Source organism: Leopardus geoffroyi, chromosome B2 (assembly GCF_018350155.1).
Source record: "Leopardus geoffroyi isolate Oge1 chromosome B2, O.geoffroyi_Oge1_pat1.0, whole genome shotgun sequence".
Taxonomy (NCBI): Eukaryota; Metazoa; Chordata; class Mammalia; order Carnivora; family Felidae; genus Leopardus; species Leopardus geoffroyi.
Genome location: NC_059332.1, coordinates 71,092,497 through 71,112,811, shown reverse-complemented (window position 1 = coordinate 71,112,811; position 20,315 = coordinate 71,092,497). Strand labels below are relative to the sequence as shown.

General features: G+C 32.7%; 1 protein-coding gene across 4 annotated transcripts in view; it reads left to right on the top strand.

Annotated features, from left to right (window-relative positions):
• Nucleotides 1–19,967, top strand: part of LOC123608633 (pleckstrin homology domain interacting protein) — a 139,247-nt gene extending 119,280 nt beyond the window's left edge. For 3 of the 4 annotated variants that reach the window (XM_045498836.1, XM_045498838.1, XM_045498839.1), the window contains 6 exons: nt 80–229; nt 7,437–7,589; nt 8,963–9,126; nt 9,576–9,835; nt 10,354–10,551; nt 14,511–19,967. In XM_045498836.1, the coding sequence (XP_045354792.1) occupies nt 80–229; nt 7,437–7,589; nt 8,963–9,126; nt 9,576–9,835; nt 10,354–10,551; nt 14,511–15,148 (1,563 nt within the window). In that variant the 3' untranslated portion in view covers nt 15,149–19,967. The remainder of the gene's footprint in view (nt 1–79; nt 230–7,436; nt 7,590–8,962; nt 9,127–9,575; nt 9,836–10,353; nt 10,552–14,510) is intronic. The other variant, XM_045498837.1, reaches the window with a different exon arrangement.
• The last annotated feature ends 348 nt before the right edge of the window (nt 19,968–20,315 follow it).

Sequence of the window (20,315 nt, the reverse complement as noted above, 5' to 3'; positions counted from 1 at the left end):
TTTATTAATTTTTTATTTTAATATATTTGAAGCTTTTATACGTTTTATTTTATTAATACATTGAAAATTTTCATTTCAGGACCATCAACCTAGAAGGAGATTACGTAACAGAGCTCAATCTTACGATATTCAAGCATGGAAGAAACAATGTCAAGAATTATTAAATCTCATATTTCAATGTGAAGATTCTGAGCCTTTCCGCCAGCCAGTAGATCTCCTTGAATATCCAGTAAGTATTTTTGAAAATATTACCTTACCTGTCAGCTTGCCATATATGTCACACATGACAATTAGCTATTTAAGTTATTTCTTATGGTTATAGTTTATTTCTTCATTATTAAATACGTGTTCTCATCTATTTGGCTAAATGGAGCATCTAAGTTGAGTAGTGTGGTATTTAAAACAGAAAGAACCCCAAATTAAGACTCTGAAGTATTAGATTATGGCCCCAGCACTCCCACTTACCAGCTGTGCAACTTTGAGCAAGTCATTTAGTTTGTTTATCTGAATATTATTTTTTACTATTTTCTTTCTTGGACTAATTCCAAGAATTTATTATGGCAGTTATAGGAAACAAGAGTAATAATACCTAACCTTCCCTACAGGGTTATGGATGAAATGAGAACACATTAAAATAATTTTTTACTTGTAGCACTATATACAAATGCAAGGTGGCATAATTATATTTATGGAATTCAAGGTAGGGAGGTTGAGTAAAACTGATCTGAATATTTATTTTTGCATGCAGTCTTAGCAATCTAAATGTAGTTTAAAGTGATTTTTTTTTTATTCCTTTATTCAGTTATTAAAGGTTGTACAGTTCAGGTAACATTCATTTATGGTTTCAAATGAAAATAAAAATGAAATATTTTATAAGAGATCATGACCCAAATGTGATATCATCTGACTTCATTAATTGTTTTTTATGTGTGTGTTCTAATTCAAAATGATGAATGAAAATAGAGAAATTTCATCAGTAGATAAATATCATAAAATGCCTTTTTTTTTTTGTCATTTAAAGATCGAGAAACCTGGAATCTTGAATGTACAAGATAAACTTTTAATTCCAGCAATGTAATAAACTGGGCTAATTTGAACCCTATATTCCAAAAAAGTCATAGAAGAAGTAAGCTAATGCTACAGTACTCTGGTTTTCAATTCTCTTTGCTTTTGGAACCTGTGGATTTCCTTTTGTTTCTTACAAGCCCAGCTATGTATTTTAGAAAACATTATAGTTTATCTAATGCTTGCAGGTGTTTGTATTCTAGACTTTTCCCCAGAAAAGAAGAGATAGATGTAAGCTTTAATGTTTTGATTCTAGAGGCACAAGAATAACATGACGTAGAGACAGAAAAAGCCATGCAGTCCACACTGAGGAAGGAAATTAGAACTGAGACCCCCCCCCCTCCCCAGGACTGTTGAAAGACTTCACCCTTGATGAAAACAATAGTATAATTCCCTCCACAAGGAAAAATATCTCTGTTGTTCTGATGTCAAGAGAGAAATCTCTCATACCTGGCTCTACGCATAGATTTAGAGCCTAAATTTACAGTATCCATGTGTGTAGAAATTCATCAGAGGGAGAAAAAAACCAAACCCTAAACAAAGGTGAATTAATGATAAAAAGAAATCGCAAGCTATATGAGGGAGTGATCCATCATAAATATTACAGAAACAACAAGTGGAAATATTAGTACCCTCTTCCCCAAAACTTGACATAATAGATTATTTCTGAAATACTATACTTCATCAGATATAAAACACCAATGACTTATTTTATGCATCACCAAGAAAGGAAAAAATGCTGCCAATGAAACTTGGTTGTTATTTTGGTTTAATAGATAAATGGAGAGATAAGAAGCATAAGGAAAAAAAGACATTAGTTGAGGGGGAAAAGGCAGATATTTTTAAAAATTTAAACTAAATAAGGGGACCTGGGTGGTTCAGGCGGTTGAGCATCTGACTCTTGATTTCAGCTCAGGTTATTTCAGTTTGTGAACTCAAGCCCTGTGCTATGCTCTGCGTTGACAGCATGGAGCATGCTTGGGATTCTCTGTCTCTGCCCCTCCCCCACTTGCATGTTCTCTATCCCTCAAAATAAATAAATTTTTAAAAATTTGAAACAAAATGGAATTTCTGAGAATGAAATGTGAAATAATTGAAATTAAAACTCTCTGAAAGGAGATACAGTAGATAGGATGAAAAAATTCAAAACATAACTTACAGGAGTTTCAGAATGGGAGAGGGGCAATCTTTGAGGAGTTAATGGCTGAAGGTTTTCTAGGTTTCATAAACATTTGACAAAGCATGACTCCTGAGCAGGATAGATATGAAAAAAAAAAAATCTTTACCTGGAATAATAGTGAAAAATCAAAACTCTACAAAAGAAAAATGTTAAAACAGCCATACAAAAAATATAGAAGGGACCTATTCTCATGACTGCATATAGTGTTACACTTGTGCATCTGGAATCTAAACGTTAAAGCTTGTATCTTTCTCTTCCTTAATGGGGAAAAGTCCAGAATACAAACACCTGCAGAGTGTGTGTATGTATGTGTGTGTGTGTGTGTGTGTGTGTGTGTGTGTGTGTGTGTGTGTAAAATATATATATGATAACAATACATATATTTATATATGGATACAGGTATAGCTGACTCATTGTTGAACTGAGGCTCATGTTAAGCAGCTCTCCAAGATACACAACTATTTGTTGACAAAGTGAGGACAGGAGCCCCTATTTCCTATATCAGGTGCACCAGAGCTTAGGCAGTGTTCTTACAGAATAACTAGTATATAAGAATGTAGTCTCTCTGAGGTACTGAGGTATTCAAAATAATGAGAACAGTATTTAGAGGTTCTCCTTCTAGCAGCCAAAAGTATTAAACAAATAGAAGAAGCAAGAAAAAATTTTAATTTGATCACTGTCTCTTACAGTATTCCTTGATGGAGGGAAGTGTAAAGACTTAGGATTATTTGCTGTTTTTTATTATTATCACCGAGAAGAGAAAACCGGATTTATCTGCTTTTTATACTTCAGAATTAACTATAAGTTAACTGCCAGCCTAACTGTACTAGAATATTTATGGCAGTCATATTCTTCATATTTCAGCTTTTGTATGAAAATGTTTGTTCACATTTTGAGTTTAGTCAAATACTTAAAGCAGGATTTTAAAAATTAAAAATTTTTGATGGAAATCAGCCTGCTAAATAAATATTCTACCCCATTTATTCAACAGATACATTAAATGGTTATCATATAGTGTATGGAGTAACAGAAACCCAAGATATGAACCAAGAAGAAGTGTTCTATATAAATATATTTAACATTTTCCTAAAATCTGCAAAGTTTATAGAGCCAGTATGTCATAATATTCAGTATCCATGTAATTATAGTTTCTGTTGAAGTGGTTAGTTACCCTTAAGGAGAGAGAGAGGTTGCACAGACACTGTTCAAATGACGTTACCATTGCATAAAGCAGTTTTCTAACTCCTTTAACTTTGCTGCCCCCCCGAGCCCCTCCCCCTACAAACTATCTTAAGAATCAGGGTTTCAGTCTTTGGAATGTCTTTTTTTTTTAAAGGTCATTTATATGATTTTATTACACAGGAAAATCTGAAATTACAGTTTTCACTTTGGATATATTATTCTTTTCTATTTCACTTTTTTAAACTTTGTTTTTATTTTAAATCCAGTTAGTTAACATTCAGTTAGTTTCAGCTGTACAATATAGTGATTCAGCACTTCCATACATCACCCTGTGCTTATTAAATAACCGCAAGTGCATTCCTTAATCCCTTATGGTAACCATTAGTTCTCTATAATTAAGAGTCTGTTTCTTACTTTGACACTCCCCCCCCCTCACTTTTTTCCTTTTGCTTGTTTTATTTGTGAAATTCCACATGAGTGAAATCAAATGGTATTTGTCTTTCTCTGCCTCATTTTGCTTAATTAACATTATACTCTCTAGCTCCATTCATGTCATTTCAAATGGCAAGATTTCGTTCTTCTTTATGGATGAATGATATTCCACTGTGTATATATATAGACCTTCTTTATCCATTCATCAATAATACTGCTATACACATAGGAGTGCATATATCCTTTTGAATTCGTGTTCTTTGGGTAAATACCCAGTAGTGTGATTGCTGGATTGTAGAGTAGTTCTATTTTTAACTTTTTGAGGAACCTCCATACTGTTTCCCAAAGTAGCTGCACCAGTTTGCATTCCCACCAACAGTACATGAGTGTTCCTGTTTCTCCACAGGAGTGTTCCTGTTTCTCACCAACACCTGTTGTTTCCTGTATTTTTGATTTTAGCCATTCTGACATGTGTGAGGTGATATCTCATTGATGAGCATCTTTTCACGTATCTGTTGGCTATCTGTATGTCTTCTTTGGAAAAGTGTCTGCTTTTTTCCATTTTTAAAATCAGATTGTTTTTTGAGTGTTTTATAAGTTCTTTATATATTTTGGATCCTATCCTTTATTGGATATGTCATTTGCAAATAGCTTCTCCCATTCCATGGGTTGCTTTATTTTGTGTGTAACACCAGTATATTTTGATAATTTTGTATATATTATAAATACCTGATCAACCACTTAAAAGGTGTATTCATAGAGTTACAGTCATAAACACAGTACATAAATCAAATGGAATCTGTTCAAGTGACCAAGGAAGATTGGGAAGAAAAGTAAAAAAACAGCAGGACAGATGTAATTGAAATCATTACAGAGTGTTTTCCAGCCACAGTGGAATCAAACCAGAAATAAAGTAACAGGAAAATCTCTAATCACTTGATTGATGACTAAATAAATATATATTTCTGAATAATCTGTGAGATCAAAGAAGTCTTATGGGAAATAAAACACATTGAACTAATAAATGAAAATGAATACAATATAAAAATTTGTGGGATGAAGCTAAAAAATTGAGGAAAACATAGAGCACTAAAATAGTACATGAGAATAGAAAAAGTCTTGAATCTGTCATCCAAGCTCTCTCCTCAAGAACCAAGAAAAATTAAAATTAACCCACAGTGAGCAGAAGAAAGGAAATAATAAAAAGAAATCAATGCAACTGAAAACAAAAACAATAAAGAAAATCCATAAAACCAAAAATCTGGTTCTTTGAAAAGATCTATAAAAGTGACAAATCTCTATTAAGAAAAAAGATACAAGTTGCTAATATCAGGAATGCAATAGAGGATATCACTACAGACCATACAGATACCAAAAAGATAATAAATACTACAGGCAACTCTACACATACAGATTTGACATCATAGGTGAAATGGACCATTTCTCAAAGTACAGACTACCCACAACTCCCCCAATAGAAAATAGATCATTTGAATAGCCCTGTAACTAGTAAGGAAATTTAATTTGTAATTAAAAGCTTTCAAAAAAGAAATGTCTTAAGTCCAAATATCTTCACTGGACAATTCTACCAAAATTTAAAGAATTAACACAAATTCTACATAGTCTCTTTCACAAGACAGAGAAGGGACTACTACTACTTCTGCACCCATTCTGTGAAACCAGTATTATCCTGATTTTAAAACTGGACCAAAAAAATACAAAAGAAAATGCAAAAATTCTCAATAAAATATCAGCAAATAGAATTCAGTGATATATACAAATGATATTATACCATGACCAAGTGGGCTTTTATCCAGGGATGTAAGGCTCATTCAATATTCAGAAATGAATCTGTGTAATTCATCATATTAAAGGAGAGAAGTCAGATGATTGTATCAATGCATATGAAAAAGTATTTGACAGAATACACATTTGTTCTAAGAATGCACATATCGGATATGGGATTAGATGGTACAGTCAGCATTCCCATAAGAGGAAATGAGAATGGGGCTTAAAAGGAAATTTATTACATTCACAAGTCCCAGAGATGGTGTCACTGAATGCCACTTAGAGCCACAAGGGAAACATCAGGTTTTGGTCAGATGGCAAAAGGCAGGAGCAAGGAAATGCTTAAGCCAGAGCCTTAATTGGGGTTTTTATGAGAAAGGCAAGGCAGAGCAGGGTAAACACTTTAGGACTGGCTAATTTGAATAATTCCAGTGGGCTTTGGGGCATAGGGTTGGTCTGTCTCTAAGAATTGGTTAGTCCTGGGAGGGGCAGGCTCTCTTCAGGTCTGTAAGAATCCCAAATCACCAGAGCATCAGGAATACAAAAGATATGAAAATAAAATTTACATAATTAGTCCTGTGATGAATGGATGCAATACAGACAAATACATAATGTAAGATAACCACCATTAATGATAATTAAAAAAAAAAAAAGAAAAACTCTTAAGTAAACTAGGAATAAATGGGAACTTTGAAAACGTGATAAAGAGTATCTGTTTAAAAACCTACAGCTAAATTATACTTAATCATGAAAAACCAAATGCTTTCCCCCTAAGATTGGGAATGAGGCAAAGATGCCTGTTCTCACCACTGCTTTTCAACATAGTACTGCAAATTCTAGCCAATGCAATAAGGTAAGAAAAAGAAATAAAAGGCATATAGATTGTTTCAGAAGAAATAAAACTGTCCCTATTTGTAAAAGGTAATAATGCTATTTCCCTTATGGTCAAATATACTTGATCATAATTTAAACTTGATGGTGCAAACTCAAGCTACGTGTTGAAAAATGTAGTTACATACTTCTGGTCTATGGAAAAGATGTATTACTCTTTCTCTTTTAAAAGATACCATATTCAAATAATTTTATACCCTTCTGTTTCTTTCTGCTTTCACTTGTCTGTTTTTATTGCTTCTAATCTATTGCCTTATTTTATACACAGTTGACTAGGTAGATACTTTAGGTGATTCCACTTCTCCTTTGTCTGATGAAGTGTATAGGCTTTGTGACAACTATTTACATTCACAATTCCTGATTAATGCAGAGTTCCCAATTGTAGTACTAAAGTTGAGGTTACTAGAATTCAGGCCTCCACACAAATGGGGTATTAGTGTATCTCTATTGTTTTATCTCCTTATTTTATTTTTTATTTATTTTTTATCTGCTTATTGTAAAGATATATGTCAGAGCCTTTAGAGTTCATAGCTAGTATAAAATTTTGAGTTTTATTATATGAAATTTGTTAGTTGTGGATCTAAGGTTTTTTTCAGTACTCTTAATCCTCTTTTTCCAGAAAAACTCTACCCTTTACCTCTTCCTCAAGAAAAAGCAGCAGAACTTAATAGCTTCTTGAATGAGAAGAACCTATGTTGACTGCAATAAAAGGGAGAGGGCATGAAAAAAATAAAAATTATTAGGAAAAAAAAAAAAGCCTTGATGAGGAAAGTAAGGGATTATTAATAGTTCTAGGACTTATACTCATCACAGGAACTGTATGTCAATCCCTGTGCTAAGTATTAATGCCTTGTGGTAGTGATGTTAATAGTAATACCACCTGTTTTTCTTCTTTTAGGACTACAGAGACATCATTGACACTCCAATGGATTTTGCTACTGTTAGAGAAACTTTAGAGGCTGGGAATTATGAGTCACCCATGGAATTATGTAAAGATGTCAGACTTATTTTTAGCAATTCCAAAGCCTATACACCAAGCAAAAGATCAAGGGTATATACTTAAAACTGGTTTTGTCTATGTTTAATTTAAATGAAATTAGTAGCAAAGTATATTAAGTAACTAAATGTTCTGTTAATTAAATATAGAGCAAAATTTATATTATGTTCTTAATGGTATCCTAGTGGAAAAAAGAATTCACATATTTTTATTTCTTTCCTTCTATAAAATAAAAGTGATGACATTAATGTTTAGGGATGGTTACTTTTCCTTAACACATACCACATACTTATTGTCCTGGTATATATTAGGGCTATGTGGGCTTAACTTTTCCAGCTATTTTCTGCATTAATGGAAAGGTATTTTTGTGAATGATTTATAAAAATGAGTAAAATTATAAATATCATTTACCTCTCTTTGGGCAGACAAGATATCACAAAAGGGTGATATATGGGAATGAAATGAAAAAGAATAGGGGCACTTGGGTGGCTCAGTCGGTTAAGTGTCTGACTTTGGCTCTGGTCATGATCTCACAATTCATGAGTTTGAGTCCTGCATCAGGCTTTGTGCTGACAGCTCAGAGCCTGGGGCCTGCTTTAGATTCTGTATCTTCCTCTCTCTGCCCCTCACCCACTCGCGTTCTATCTCTCAAATAAATAAATGTTAAAAAAAAAAAAAAAGGAAATTAAAAAAAGAAAAAATATAGATGATAGTCCTAGGTAACAGGTTCACAACCTCAGGGATAGTTTCAGTGTGATAGAGTTCAAAGGAATTTTGTCTGTATAGGCCGTGTGAATTGATACTAGGGCTCTTATTTAAGAATCTGAAATCCGGGGCCCTTGGGTGGCTCATTTGGTTGAGCATTCAACTCAATTTCGGTTCAGGTCATGATCCCAGGTTTGTAGGATCGAGCCCTGCATTATAATGGCTCAGTGTTGAGCATGGAGCCTGCTTAAGATTCTGTCTCTCCCTCTGCTCCTCGAACCACCCCCCCCCCCCAAAAAAAAAATAAAAACTTAGACTCTGAAACCTTGGAAGATTCCTAATCCAAATGTAAAAATAGTTTAATTGTCAGGGCACCTGGGTGGTTCAGTCAGTTGAGTGTATGACTCTTGATTTCAGCTCAGATCATGATTCCAGGGTCATGGGATTGAGTGCTATGATGAGCTCTGCACTGAATGTGGAGCCTAGTTAAGATTCTCATTCATATTCTCTCTCTCTCTCTCAAAAATTAAAAATAAAACTTACAAAAAATACAGTTTAAATGTAAAAAGGCTTTAGTTTTACTCTTCATCTAAAGAGATTGGAAAAATATAATGTTTAAATTGTTGAAACTTTTTGCTAAAGAAAATACTTAAGTTATATGTTAATATTTACTGAGCAGGCATTTTCCTTTCCACATTTAAACACTTTTTTTCTTATCGTAGATTTACAGCATGAGTTTGCGCCTGTCTGCTTTCTTTGAAGAACACATTAGTTCAGTTTTATCAGATTATAAATCTGCTCTTCGTTTTCATAAAAGAAATACAATAACCAAAAGGAGGAAGAAAAGAAACAGAAGCAGCTCTGTTTCCAGTAGTGCTGCATCAAGGTATATGATTTATTTTAAAAAACATCAACTGATCTATAACTTTGTCATCTAAATGATAGAACTCGGTGTTTTTTAATACTTCCTTTACTATTCCCTATATTGCAGAATGATATATTTGACATGCAAGTTCCTATGATGTGGAGGATTTTTAATCTTTTAACTAAAGCTATACTAGTGTAAGTGCTTAAATTCAAACTGCTAAATCTATACAGTAAAACAGCATTTTTAGGATAGTGATGGCATCATGCTTTCTGTCATATAACTGTAGCATTTATGGCAATCCTTCACTAAATATTCACTTTCAAAGGCTCACAACCATATGAAATCCACTACAAATCTCATATTTTAACATATTTCATAATAGTACAAATATTGAATCCAACAGTATTATAAAACTATTTATCCTCATAGAGCTATAGGAATGACTAATGATATTATTTTATTTACAGCCCTGAAAGGAAAAAAAGGACCTTAAAACCCCAGCTAAAGTCAGATATCTCTACCTCTCCATTCTCTACACCTACACGATCAATACCACCGAGGCATAATGCCACTCAGATAAATGGTAAAACAGAATCCAGTTCTGTAGTTCGAACCAGAAGCAATCGAGTGGTTGTAGATCCAGTTACCACTGAGCAGCCATCTACTTCTTCTGCAGCAAAGGCTTTAATTTCAAAAGCTAATACATCTGCAATGCCAGGGAAAACAAGTAAGAATCATTTACAGTTTCTAAATTGAAGTATATATGATTTTTAAATTTAGCTTTTATTTTGCCAAATGAAATATATGAGATTTTGTAAATTCCAGCAGAAAGTGTTGGTTTTGCTCTTTTTTGCTTATTTGTTTTTGCTTTTAATAAGAAAAAGAAAATGAGGTTTAGTAATGTTAGCATAGAATACTTAAAAATGGTAACTCTGATCCAAACTGCCTGGATTAAAATCCTAGTACCCAGACTTGCTAACAATTTGCTATGGCTTGCCTTCATAATCTTGAAGTTACTGGACATCATCAGAAAGGTCTGAAACTGTTAAAAGAGTTTATTTGTGTATTCCTTTTTCCTGTTTGAAAGTAGATTTCCTAAGAAAGCATTAAGCAACTCCTAGGTTTTATCCTTTCGCTAATTCAAGCAGTTCAAATTACAAGTAATCCCAACCTCCTTGCTTATTTATAGGTTAGATAATTTAGCTTTTAATTGTGTGTGTGTGTGTGTGTGTGTATGTGTTTCAGTTCTAGAAAATTCTGTGAAACATTCCAAAACCTTGAATACTCTTTCAAGTCCTGGTCAGTCCAGTATTAGTCATGGCACTAGGAATAATTCTGCAAAAGAAAACACAGAAAAGGAAAAGCCAGTCAAACGTAAAGTGAAATCATCTGTACTCTCAAAAACATCCACTCTTTCAAAGTCATCACCCGTCATGGAGCAAGGTAAGGTATTATTTGTATCTTCCAAGATAAAGTAGGTATTTCTTAAGAATGATGCTTTTTGTGGAGGTAGCATTTATATCCACTTTTTGTTAGGTTGCTCATTTAAAAGTCACATTCTGTATTAGTTGGTACATTCAGTGAGACATCTTTTGATTTGCAGCTTTGTGCCCAAAGCAAACTGTATTGTCATTAAATTTTAAGAGCCAAGAAAAACTTGCTTTATGGAAATAAAAACAAATTCTAGAATCAAAGGCTTTTACTGATGTAAGTTAACTAATTCCTGACTTCATTATTACAAAACCTTAAAAAGTATTTTCAGGTAGTTTAAATTAAATTAGATATACTTAACCAAATGTAGACGCCTTTCCTTTTTAGAAAAATTAAGTTGTTCTTACATCACAAAATTCAGCACACTGCCCTGCCCTTCACTAAATGTTAACTCATCAGGGTTGTCCACAGCCCGACCTTTGTTCTGCCATAAAACTTTTAGGCTTCCAAATTCTCTCATCTGCAGATTTTCATTTTAAAGGCTTTATGTTTGAACGATGGAGAAAGAAACTGATATAGTACACCCTATGATGTGTTAAAACAATTATGGCTTATTGGCAGTGAGCAGTTCAAGAAGAAGCATTTTGTATCACAGCTTCCAACGTATGCCTAAACAATTTCCTCTTCAATGTTCTCCTCAGAAACCTCTCAAAATTTAATATTTCTACTGAAATGTCCTTTTATATGTATAATGGCATTGGGATATACCCCTCTATGTAAGCTTAAAGTCAGGGAGTCATCTAGCCTTCTCTTCCAGATCTACCTCACAGTCATTAGTTTCTGTTATTTCTGCCTCCTTAATTTCTCTAAAATCGGTTCCTCTCACTTCCATGTTTTTAATTCAGGCCTACATAATTTCTCACCTGGACTATTCTAGTTTTCTAACTGGTCTTGCTGTCTTGATTCTCAACTCTTCCTTACCCAATACGTCTTCCACATTGTGTAAAAGTGATCTTTCTGATCATTTATCTTTAGCACAAATGCATGCATGTCCACACACACACACACAGTTGAAATCCTTCCCTGCATTCAAATCATCCATGGAGTCAGATTTTAATGTTTTTGCTTATTATATAAGACTCTTCATTACTTGGCTGCTGCCTAACATTCCAGCTTTCTTTACTTTTCCCTCTCCTTTTTATGTCCCAGGTATCCTATACCACTTGAAGTCTCTGAAATATCATTGTCCTTTTCTTCCTTCTTTGGAATGTCTTTTTTTCCCTCCCAATTTAATGGTTTCCTATTACCTTTCAAGTTCCACTTTGAAATATTATCCACTCCAGGAAGCCTCTTCTTGGGTTCTTTAGACAGAATCAAGCACTTCTTTTATGTTCCCAGAACACCCTGTTCATTGCTTTTTGTGGTAACACTTATTAGAGTATTATTTTTTACATGTATTTGTATCCAGTAGAATCTGAACTTCTGGGTTTAATTACTTTTTCAGTCACTTATACTTACTATATAGTGGTCAGTAAGTGAATAAAGAAGCAAATGACTTTGTATATCAGTGTTTTACATTTTTATTATTCTTCCTTTCTGAACTAAATTCAAAGTTTTTTGTATAGTATATAGGCCTTGCTTCTGTCACTTTGAACCCTACGGAAATCAGATGTACATAGTGAATTGGTTCTAGCATTACAATAGGGGGTCCAGTAACCAATTTGATTTATAAGTTTTGCGTATCACAAATATATGAATTACCAGTGCAGTATAGAAATATAATTAGCTAATAAGTCATTAATGATGACTTATTACATAAACATTGACACCTGGATTAACTGTTAGAATCAAGAGGCAATTCTGTCCAGTGGAAATATAATATAAACCACTATAAATCATGTATATTATTTTAAGTTTTCTAGTAGCTACTACATCTAATAATAACAAACAGGTAAAATTACTAATTTTAATAATTTATTCCATCATATCAAAAATACTGTCATTTCAACCTGTAATCAATATTCAAAATGTACAGTGCTTCAGTATTCACATTTAAATTAAAAATTCAGTTCCTCAATTGCATAGCTGTTTCAATTGCTCAGTAGCCACATGGTTAATAACTACCATACTGAACACAGGCCCATATAAAGAGTGTTACATTCATTCTTAACCTTTTTACTTAATGCATTGCTTTGCAAAGTTGATGAAGCCTGTAGTCCTTTCCCCAGAAAATGCCCATAGGCATATTCACACAAAATTTGGACATTTCAAGAAATTCATGGAGTCCTTGAAGCCAAGCTGTAGAATTTCTATAGTGAGTATGTGGACTGGTTATTTACAACCTTGTCAGCAGTCTTAATGTAAAACAAGTAAGATATACAGAATCCTCAGACAGGTTAAGTGTAATTGTGTGTTAGAAGATACTTAATTACTTTATTCACACTCACACACATTTCTCCCCTCTTCCCACTCCCCTCCTTAAGCCAGAAAACCACTAAAGAAAATTATTTGTATCATGGGGGTCAGGAAATGAGGGCTTTGTCTTTTCCCTTTGCTTCTGGCTCTGGCCTCTTGTGACCTCTTGATTTTTTTCTTGATATATATGAAGTATAATTCAAAGCTATACAGATATCATTATGAGGAAGCATTCTCTTTAAAAGCAGTGTTCATCTCTTTATGTATTTTCTTTAGAATATTGCAGTGTAGATCACCCACCACAACCAAACAAAAAAACTTAAGAACTTTAGAAGAACAAAGGTAGTAGTAATACATGTTTGTCATCTTTTCCTTCATCTAAAGGGGTAATAGCATTTATTTTTAACACAGAAAGGCAGTTCACCATGGTCTCTAGATAGATTTAGAGTTTGATCTCTAGAATTTTATATTTTTTTTATAAAGCACAATAGCCTTTATCTTGGAGTTTGTTGCAATTATAATGGCATACATAATAGATTTGATTGATACATGGATTCAGTACTGCTTATGATAATAAATCAATTGTTTGCCATTCAATTACGTAAGGATATAGGACCGTTTCAAAGAGCCTGTGAAGGAAACTACTGTTTAGTTGTTTACTTCATCTTTTTTAAACTATTCTGAGAACATAGTTCATAACCGAGAGTAACTGATTTCTAGTGTTGTAGTTAGGATAGAGGAAGAATGTCAAAGGCATGGTAGTTTTAATGGGGAATAATTGATATAAATTATTCTAATAGATGTACTCAAAAACCTCTTTTGTAGTAGGATTAGGAGAGGAAATTCTTCTTACCTCTGAGGAACATAAGCAAATATTTAAATTGTAAACTCTTCTCTGATACCAGAGAGGGTATGATGATCGTATCCAAAAAGGAATCAAATAAGAGCTAGAAACATTCCAGTCTTGATATCCCTTTTTCTTCCATCCCTAGTAGAAAAAGTTATTAGAGGTAAGTGGAAGGAGATGTTATGCTTACTATGTATTCAGATTACCAAGTTAAAAGGTCATGGATTTTATACTAACATCATTTTCCATGATTGAGCTGCTTAAAGGTAGGAATACTGAAAACTTGTTAATGAGGTAAGCAGTAAAGTTCTTTGTGGTTGCTAAGCTCTATACAAGTGAATATGGTCATTTTGTGTAATCGAAACAGTGTTCATATATTAGAACATGTAGTAAAGGTAATAGTGCTAAGAAACCTTGGCTGATGTCAGCTATATCATAATTTACAATGTTAACAGGTTATTTGCTGAGTGTCATTTCTCTCATGTGAGGTCATTAATGATTTCATTAAGGGTCTTTCTTCCTCTGTGAGTTTTAGGTAGAAGATAATATCATTAAACTTTAGCCTTCTGTTAGTTCCTTTTCTCATTTTAGTAAAAACAAAAATTAGAATTACGTGCTTACGTAAGTCTAGCAGTGTCCTTATGACTAGTTTGAGAGTCAAATAAAAAAAGCAATTCCCTATGTTAAGTGTACTGTTGTTCCTTTTTAGCAGATTGCAGGAACAATGCTCTTGTACCAGGAAGCATTCAAGTAAATGGCCATGGAGGGCAGCCATCTAAACTTGTAAAGAGAGGACCTGGAAGGAAGCCTAAGGTAGAAGTTAACACCAATAGTGGTGAAGTTATACACAAGAAAAGGGGTAGAAAGCCCAAAAAACTACAGTATGCAAAGCCAGAAAACTCAGAGCAAAATAATGTACATTCAATCAGAGACGAAGTAGTTCCTTCTTCAACATGCAGTTTTCTTTCTGAAACTAATACTGTAAAGGAGGATCTGTTACAGAAAAAAAGTCGTGGAGGCAGAAAACCGAAAAGGAAGATGAAGACACAAAAACTAGATTCAGATCTCATAGTTCCTACAAGTGTTAAAATGCTAAGGAGAAGTAACCGAAAAAAGACAGATGATCCTATGGATGAGGAAGAAGAGTTTGAGGAACTTAAAGGCTCTGAACCCCACATGAGAACTAGAAACCAAGGTCGAAGGACAGCTTTCTATAATGAGGATGATTCTGAAGAGGAGCAAAGGCAGCTGTTGTTCGAAGACACCTCTTTGACTTTTGGAACTTCTAGTAGAGGACGAGTCCGAAAGTTGACTGAAAAAGCAAAAGCTAATTTAATTGGTTGGTAACTTGTACCAAAATATTTTACTTCAAAATCATAAAGCAGGTACAGTTAAGGAATACGTAGAACTAAGGCTTCTGCTTCCTTGCTGCTATGGTGGATTAGGGAATGTTTTGATTTGCAAAAAAAAAAACAAAAAAACAAAAAAAAAACCACAAACAAACAAACTTACAAGACACTTCACTTCTTTAAATGAATATATATATATAAATATATACATATATATTTTAAATGTTTGCTATTTATTGCCTTTAGATAGGTTATGCATTTCAACATTCATTTCATTCACTGTTTGAAACAAAAGAAATTGAGGACCTATAATGAATTCCCAGTTTATTTCTGGAAAAGACAGTTCTGCTATACTCTTAAGGAGCATAATATTCCTAGTGATAGAGCATTTCATGTTAAAATGAATTATTTTTGACCAAGCCAGGTACATTTCTATTGATACAGAAGGTCGTGCCCCTAGGAAGACAGATGTTACCAGAGTAGCAGTAAATTCAGAAGTGTGTTTCCTCTAAAGATAAATATAAAAATTCCCACCATTTGATAACCCTGAAAAGTTTAATTTAACTATAGATTGTTCATCTACAAAGAATCTAGATGAGGCTTTTGCTGTATTCCATTTCTGCCAAACATAAGAGAAAATGTACTGATGGAAAGGAAACATATCCACATTGGAAAACATTTGACTGTCTAATTTTTCAGACCTTGATTCTTATATCAATCACTCAATCTCTGTTTATTGTGCCAAAGACTGAGAATCAGTGCAGTGGAAAGCCTGTTTTTGACTGTCAGGACAGCATACACTTTTCAATATTGGAAAGGCTATATATTATTCTAAAGAGCACGTTATTAAAAAGAGTTATGCTGAGATGTATCTTTTTTTGGTACTTAATAGTAGAAAATAATGCACTGGTGGGTCCTTTGACAGAGATGTTTTAGAGAAAATGTTTAAGTGGTTAAAGGATTCAAGGAGAATACAGGAAAAAGGTATGGGATTTGATGTTTACTTGTTGATCTGGATTAATGTCGTTTCTAAACTTTAGACATATCTAATAGGCTAAAATGACTTACAAAGAAATGTGTCTGTGTGTGTATGTGTATATATTGATAAATGGGTATAATTAAATATATATACAAACACATACTTATATACTATTACCCAGGTATAAATTCTTTTTTCAGGATTTTTTAGATAGTGGTAGAATAAAAATAATTTTAAAATGTCATACTTTATAGTTTAATTTTAAGGGGAAGATTGGTTATTTTCAATTATTAAAGGTTAAAATAGGCCAAATCACTTTTTATGCAATCATGTTTTATACAGTGGTCTCATTGCACATTGTGTTTTTTCTGCACTTTTTATGGTATCCTTATCACGCTGGTATGTCAATATACACCCTAAAGAAAAATTCCATTTAATGATTGTGCCTTGTATTCTATTATTTTTTGCATCATTAGTAAAATTGAGTTGTCTATTGTAAATGATAACTATATGACTTAGGAGAATGTATTGCTATATGTACTGCTATGGAAAAGGAAAGCAGTTATTTATTTGTTTATGGTACAGTAGTTATTTTATACCTTAAAAACCAACATAAATACCATTTCTATTGTTTAAAAATTGTCCATTTTTTTAAAAGTTTAAAGAATGTAGTATTTTCTGAGGACTGGTATGGTACAAAAATGTAACCAAAATTTTCAGATACTACATTTTTAAAAAGTGAGGATGGGAAAATCTGTATCAGCATGACCCTGATGTAGAAAAATAAAGTCTTTAATTGAACCTTGGCAAAATACATTACATAATTATTTCTTTACTTATTTCTGGTAGGGATAAATGTTAGCCGTCATTTAATTGTCTTGAAGAACAGTGGAAAGTGATGCATTTGGGCTTTTTAGATCATTTGTACCTAAATTTGTACAGAAAACCTCCTGTGAAATTAAGTAAACCATTTTCCAGATCTTAACTGGATTGCTGTGATTTTGCAGTTGAAAAATAATTTCAAATTTTTCAGGTTTTTTGTATATTTATTTTTTTCTAACAAATATATTTAACTATATAATTAAAAGTCAGTAGTTAAACTCTTCATAATGCAGAAATGGATGGCTTGGTTGTATAGTAAAATGAGTCTTTCAGTTACACCATTATTGAGAATAATGTGTATGTTTGAAATTTAAGTCATTAAAGTAATTTGTTGCTTTTGAAGGCAATCTGTTTGAAACATGTAATTTCCTGATGTTATCTGCATTGTGTTGGAAAAAAAAATAGACTATAAATCCATTTTTGTAAAAAATAAGTGTACAGTTTTAAGGTGTGTACAGAAAAAGGAAGAGCGTACACAGTCTTAGAGTGGAATATACCTCTAGTATGATGTATGGATTAGTTCTAACTCTTGAGCAAAGAAATGAGTAATTACCATCTTACATGCAACAAGTAAATGTATTATTTCTGTTCTAAAGACACTGTATATTTATGACCTTATTTGGACATTATTAGACATTGGTTTCTTAGTAAAGCAAAAATGACATGGATTCAGATTCTTTGTAATTAAAACATTTAAAAATGTATTAGTAATATCAGATATATTTAGATTTTATATTTTTATAATTTAGCTTCTATACATTGCAAAAGTTGAATTGAGAAATTTATGTCATCACCGTATTTTTTTTCTGTTTGACCAGATATCAAAAGTATTGGAAAAAATTATCCTCTTTAAGACAGTGACACCATGTATGTATTCTTTGTAGGCCAAAAGAAAATTTGGCAGTTAGTCTTAGGTGAGCAATAAAAACCTCAAGTTTATTGAAAGCTTCAGAAATATAACTTATTACATACATGGAAAATATAAGTCAATTTCTGTATTTTTAAGTACCTAATCTCTCCACCTGGTAGTCTCCAGTCCCAATCAAATCTTATAAAATTATAAAATGTTGCAAATGAGCAGTATAAATCATTCAATCTAATTACAGTCTCATAACTCTGGGCAATAGATCTATACTTTCTTAAAATTTTATCCTGTTTTCTGCTTAAATTTGTTGGTCTTGTTTCCATTGTTTTTATTATTGGCACAGCTTCACAAATTTGAAGGCTCTTTGTTAACATGATTATGAAACTATCTTCCTCCTTAAATTTAATTAGAGTAACTGTATAGAATTGTGGGCTTGATCATGTCACATCTGAAATACGAGTTTGGCAGAATTTAGTATCGCTTGGAAATGAATTGCGTTAAGATAGACTGGTCTACAAAAAGATCCTCATGCAGCACATATGTGTTAACACCTAGAACTGACCCTTATCTGGAGTGTAGTATATTAATCAGACATTTTAACAGACATATTCAAATAACATTTTGCTTATGTTGTATTCACATTTACATGTTTTAAAATATGATTAATAATATAAATTAGTTCTTCTTGCTGATGTTTAATTCTAGCATTCCATTTTATACAAACATAGCTTGTATCTCTCAAATGTCAACTAAAAGCAAATTGTTATTCTGAATGTTTTTATTCACCTGAAGTTAATTTTTGAGTAGGTTGAAAGGACCAAGATACTTGAGTGTTTAAAGGGCTATAAGCATTCTTATATGCAGGAAATACATGGTTGTAGAGTCATAAAAGGGGAAGTACTTATACGTTCTGTGAATTACCCCCATACTAAGAAAGTACTTTTTACATAACAGGTTGTGATGTGGTTTAGTTATGTTTAGGTGAGAATTGATTTTCCTATTAAAATTAGAAAAATACACCTTTTCCTTACTTTCCTCCTTGCACTTCTCCAAAGTTCCCCAAATTTCCAAGTGATTTGAACTGAATATTACATTTACTAAGAAACTACTTATGTTCTTAATTATACTAAGCTAAGCACTCCAAATGATGTACTATGTACAGTAACTAAGAAGAGGTCAAATTGAGTCAGAAGACTGTAAGTACCACTTTTGGCGCTCCAGAGATAAATCTTGTACACACTACAGTAAAACAATTAGAAAATATTATGAGCTATAAGTATATATTATTTTTAGTTTTGATAGCTCTGTGTTGAAGTACTTCTTTTAATGCAGATAAAATCATCAGGAAATTAACCTTTATATGGCACAAACCAAATACGTAATAGTGGGTGGCTATGAGTTTCTACATTTAAGGAGCTAAGAGAATAGGTTTGAGATGATATATAGTACACGATAGGATACAGAGGCACACACATGCTCATGACTTTTAAGATTGTGTGTGTTGATTAGTCACAATGATAAACTATAAATTGAGGCAAAATACAAAGTTACATTTTTGGACCATATTAAAACTGCAAGAAGATGAGGTCTTATTAAAGATCTTTTAGAAAACTGTTAAATCCTGTCACACGATATTTAGACGTGTAGAATGTAGCTCAATTTTTTAAAAGTAACTGACCTAGAGGGTTAAAGTTGAAACTGACACATTTTCAAATTAAAATTATACTTATACTTATTTTGTACAGAAAACAATGTTAAACACAAGCAAATCTGTTGTATGTAATAAGTAACAGAGTTTAAAGACAAATTATTTAGCTTTATTGAGGTTTTTGTTTTTTTCCTTCCAGAAACCTGGAAGTATCATGTTATAAACGGCAGTCTCACACCAGAATAGCAGTGCCCTTTCTTTTTGTACATATTGATTGGACCTTTCTTTACTGTTATGTGGACACTTTCTATGTTAGTTTTGATGCATAATTCTTTGAATCCTTTTATACAAACTAGAATGTATGTGTAAGAATTCCTGTCCCTGCAATGTAGTAACTACAAACTTATTTTTAAAATAAATAGAAAACTTGTTTTTCTAAGCTATTTTGTAGAGCCTCCTGATTTCTTACTTGCTCTTTTTTTGTGTGTTGGGGGGGGGGGGCGGGTAACACATAACGTGCTCAGTACATAATTTCAACAGGCACTGTACCAAAGAAGCCATTATGTAAATCTGGTGCATTAGAGTTTTGCCCTATTTAGCAAAATGTTAAAATTAATACCAGTTAAAGGATTGTGGGTACACTAATTCCAAAATAACCAAAGGTTGAAAATAAGTCACTTGCCTTTTAATGTGTACATTTTATTTTAAATTATTAATTTGTTACTATGTGCAAGTTACTGTACTGGGTGATAAATACAGTATTCAGATATGTAAGATAATTCAAAGGAACA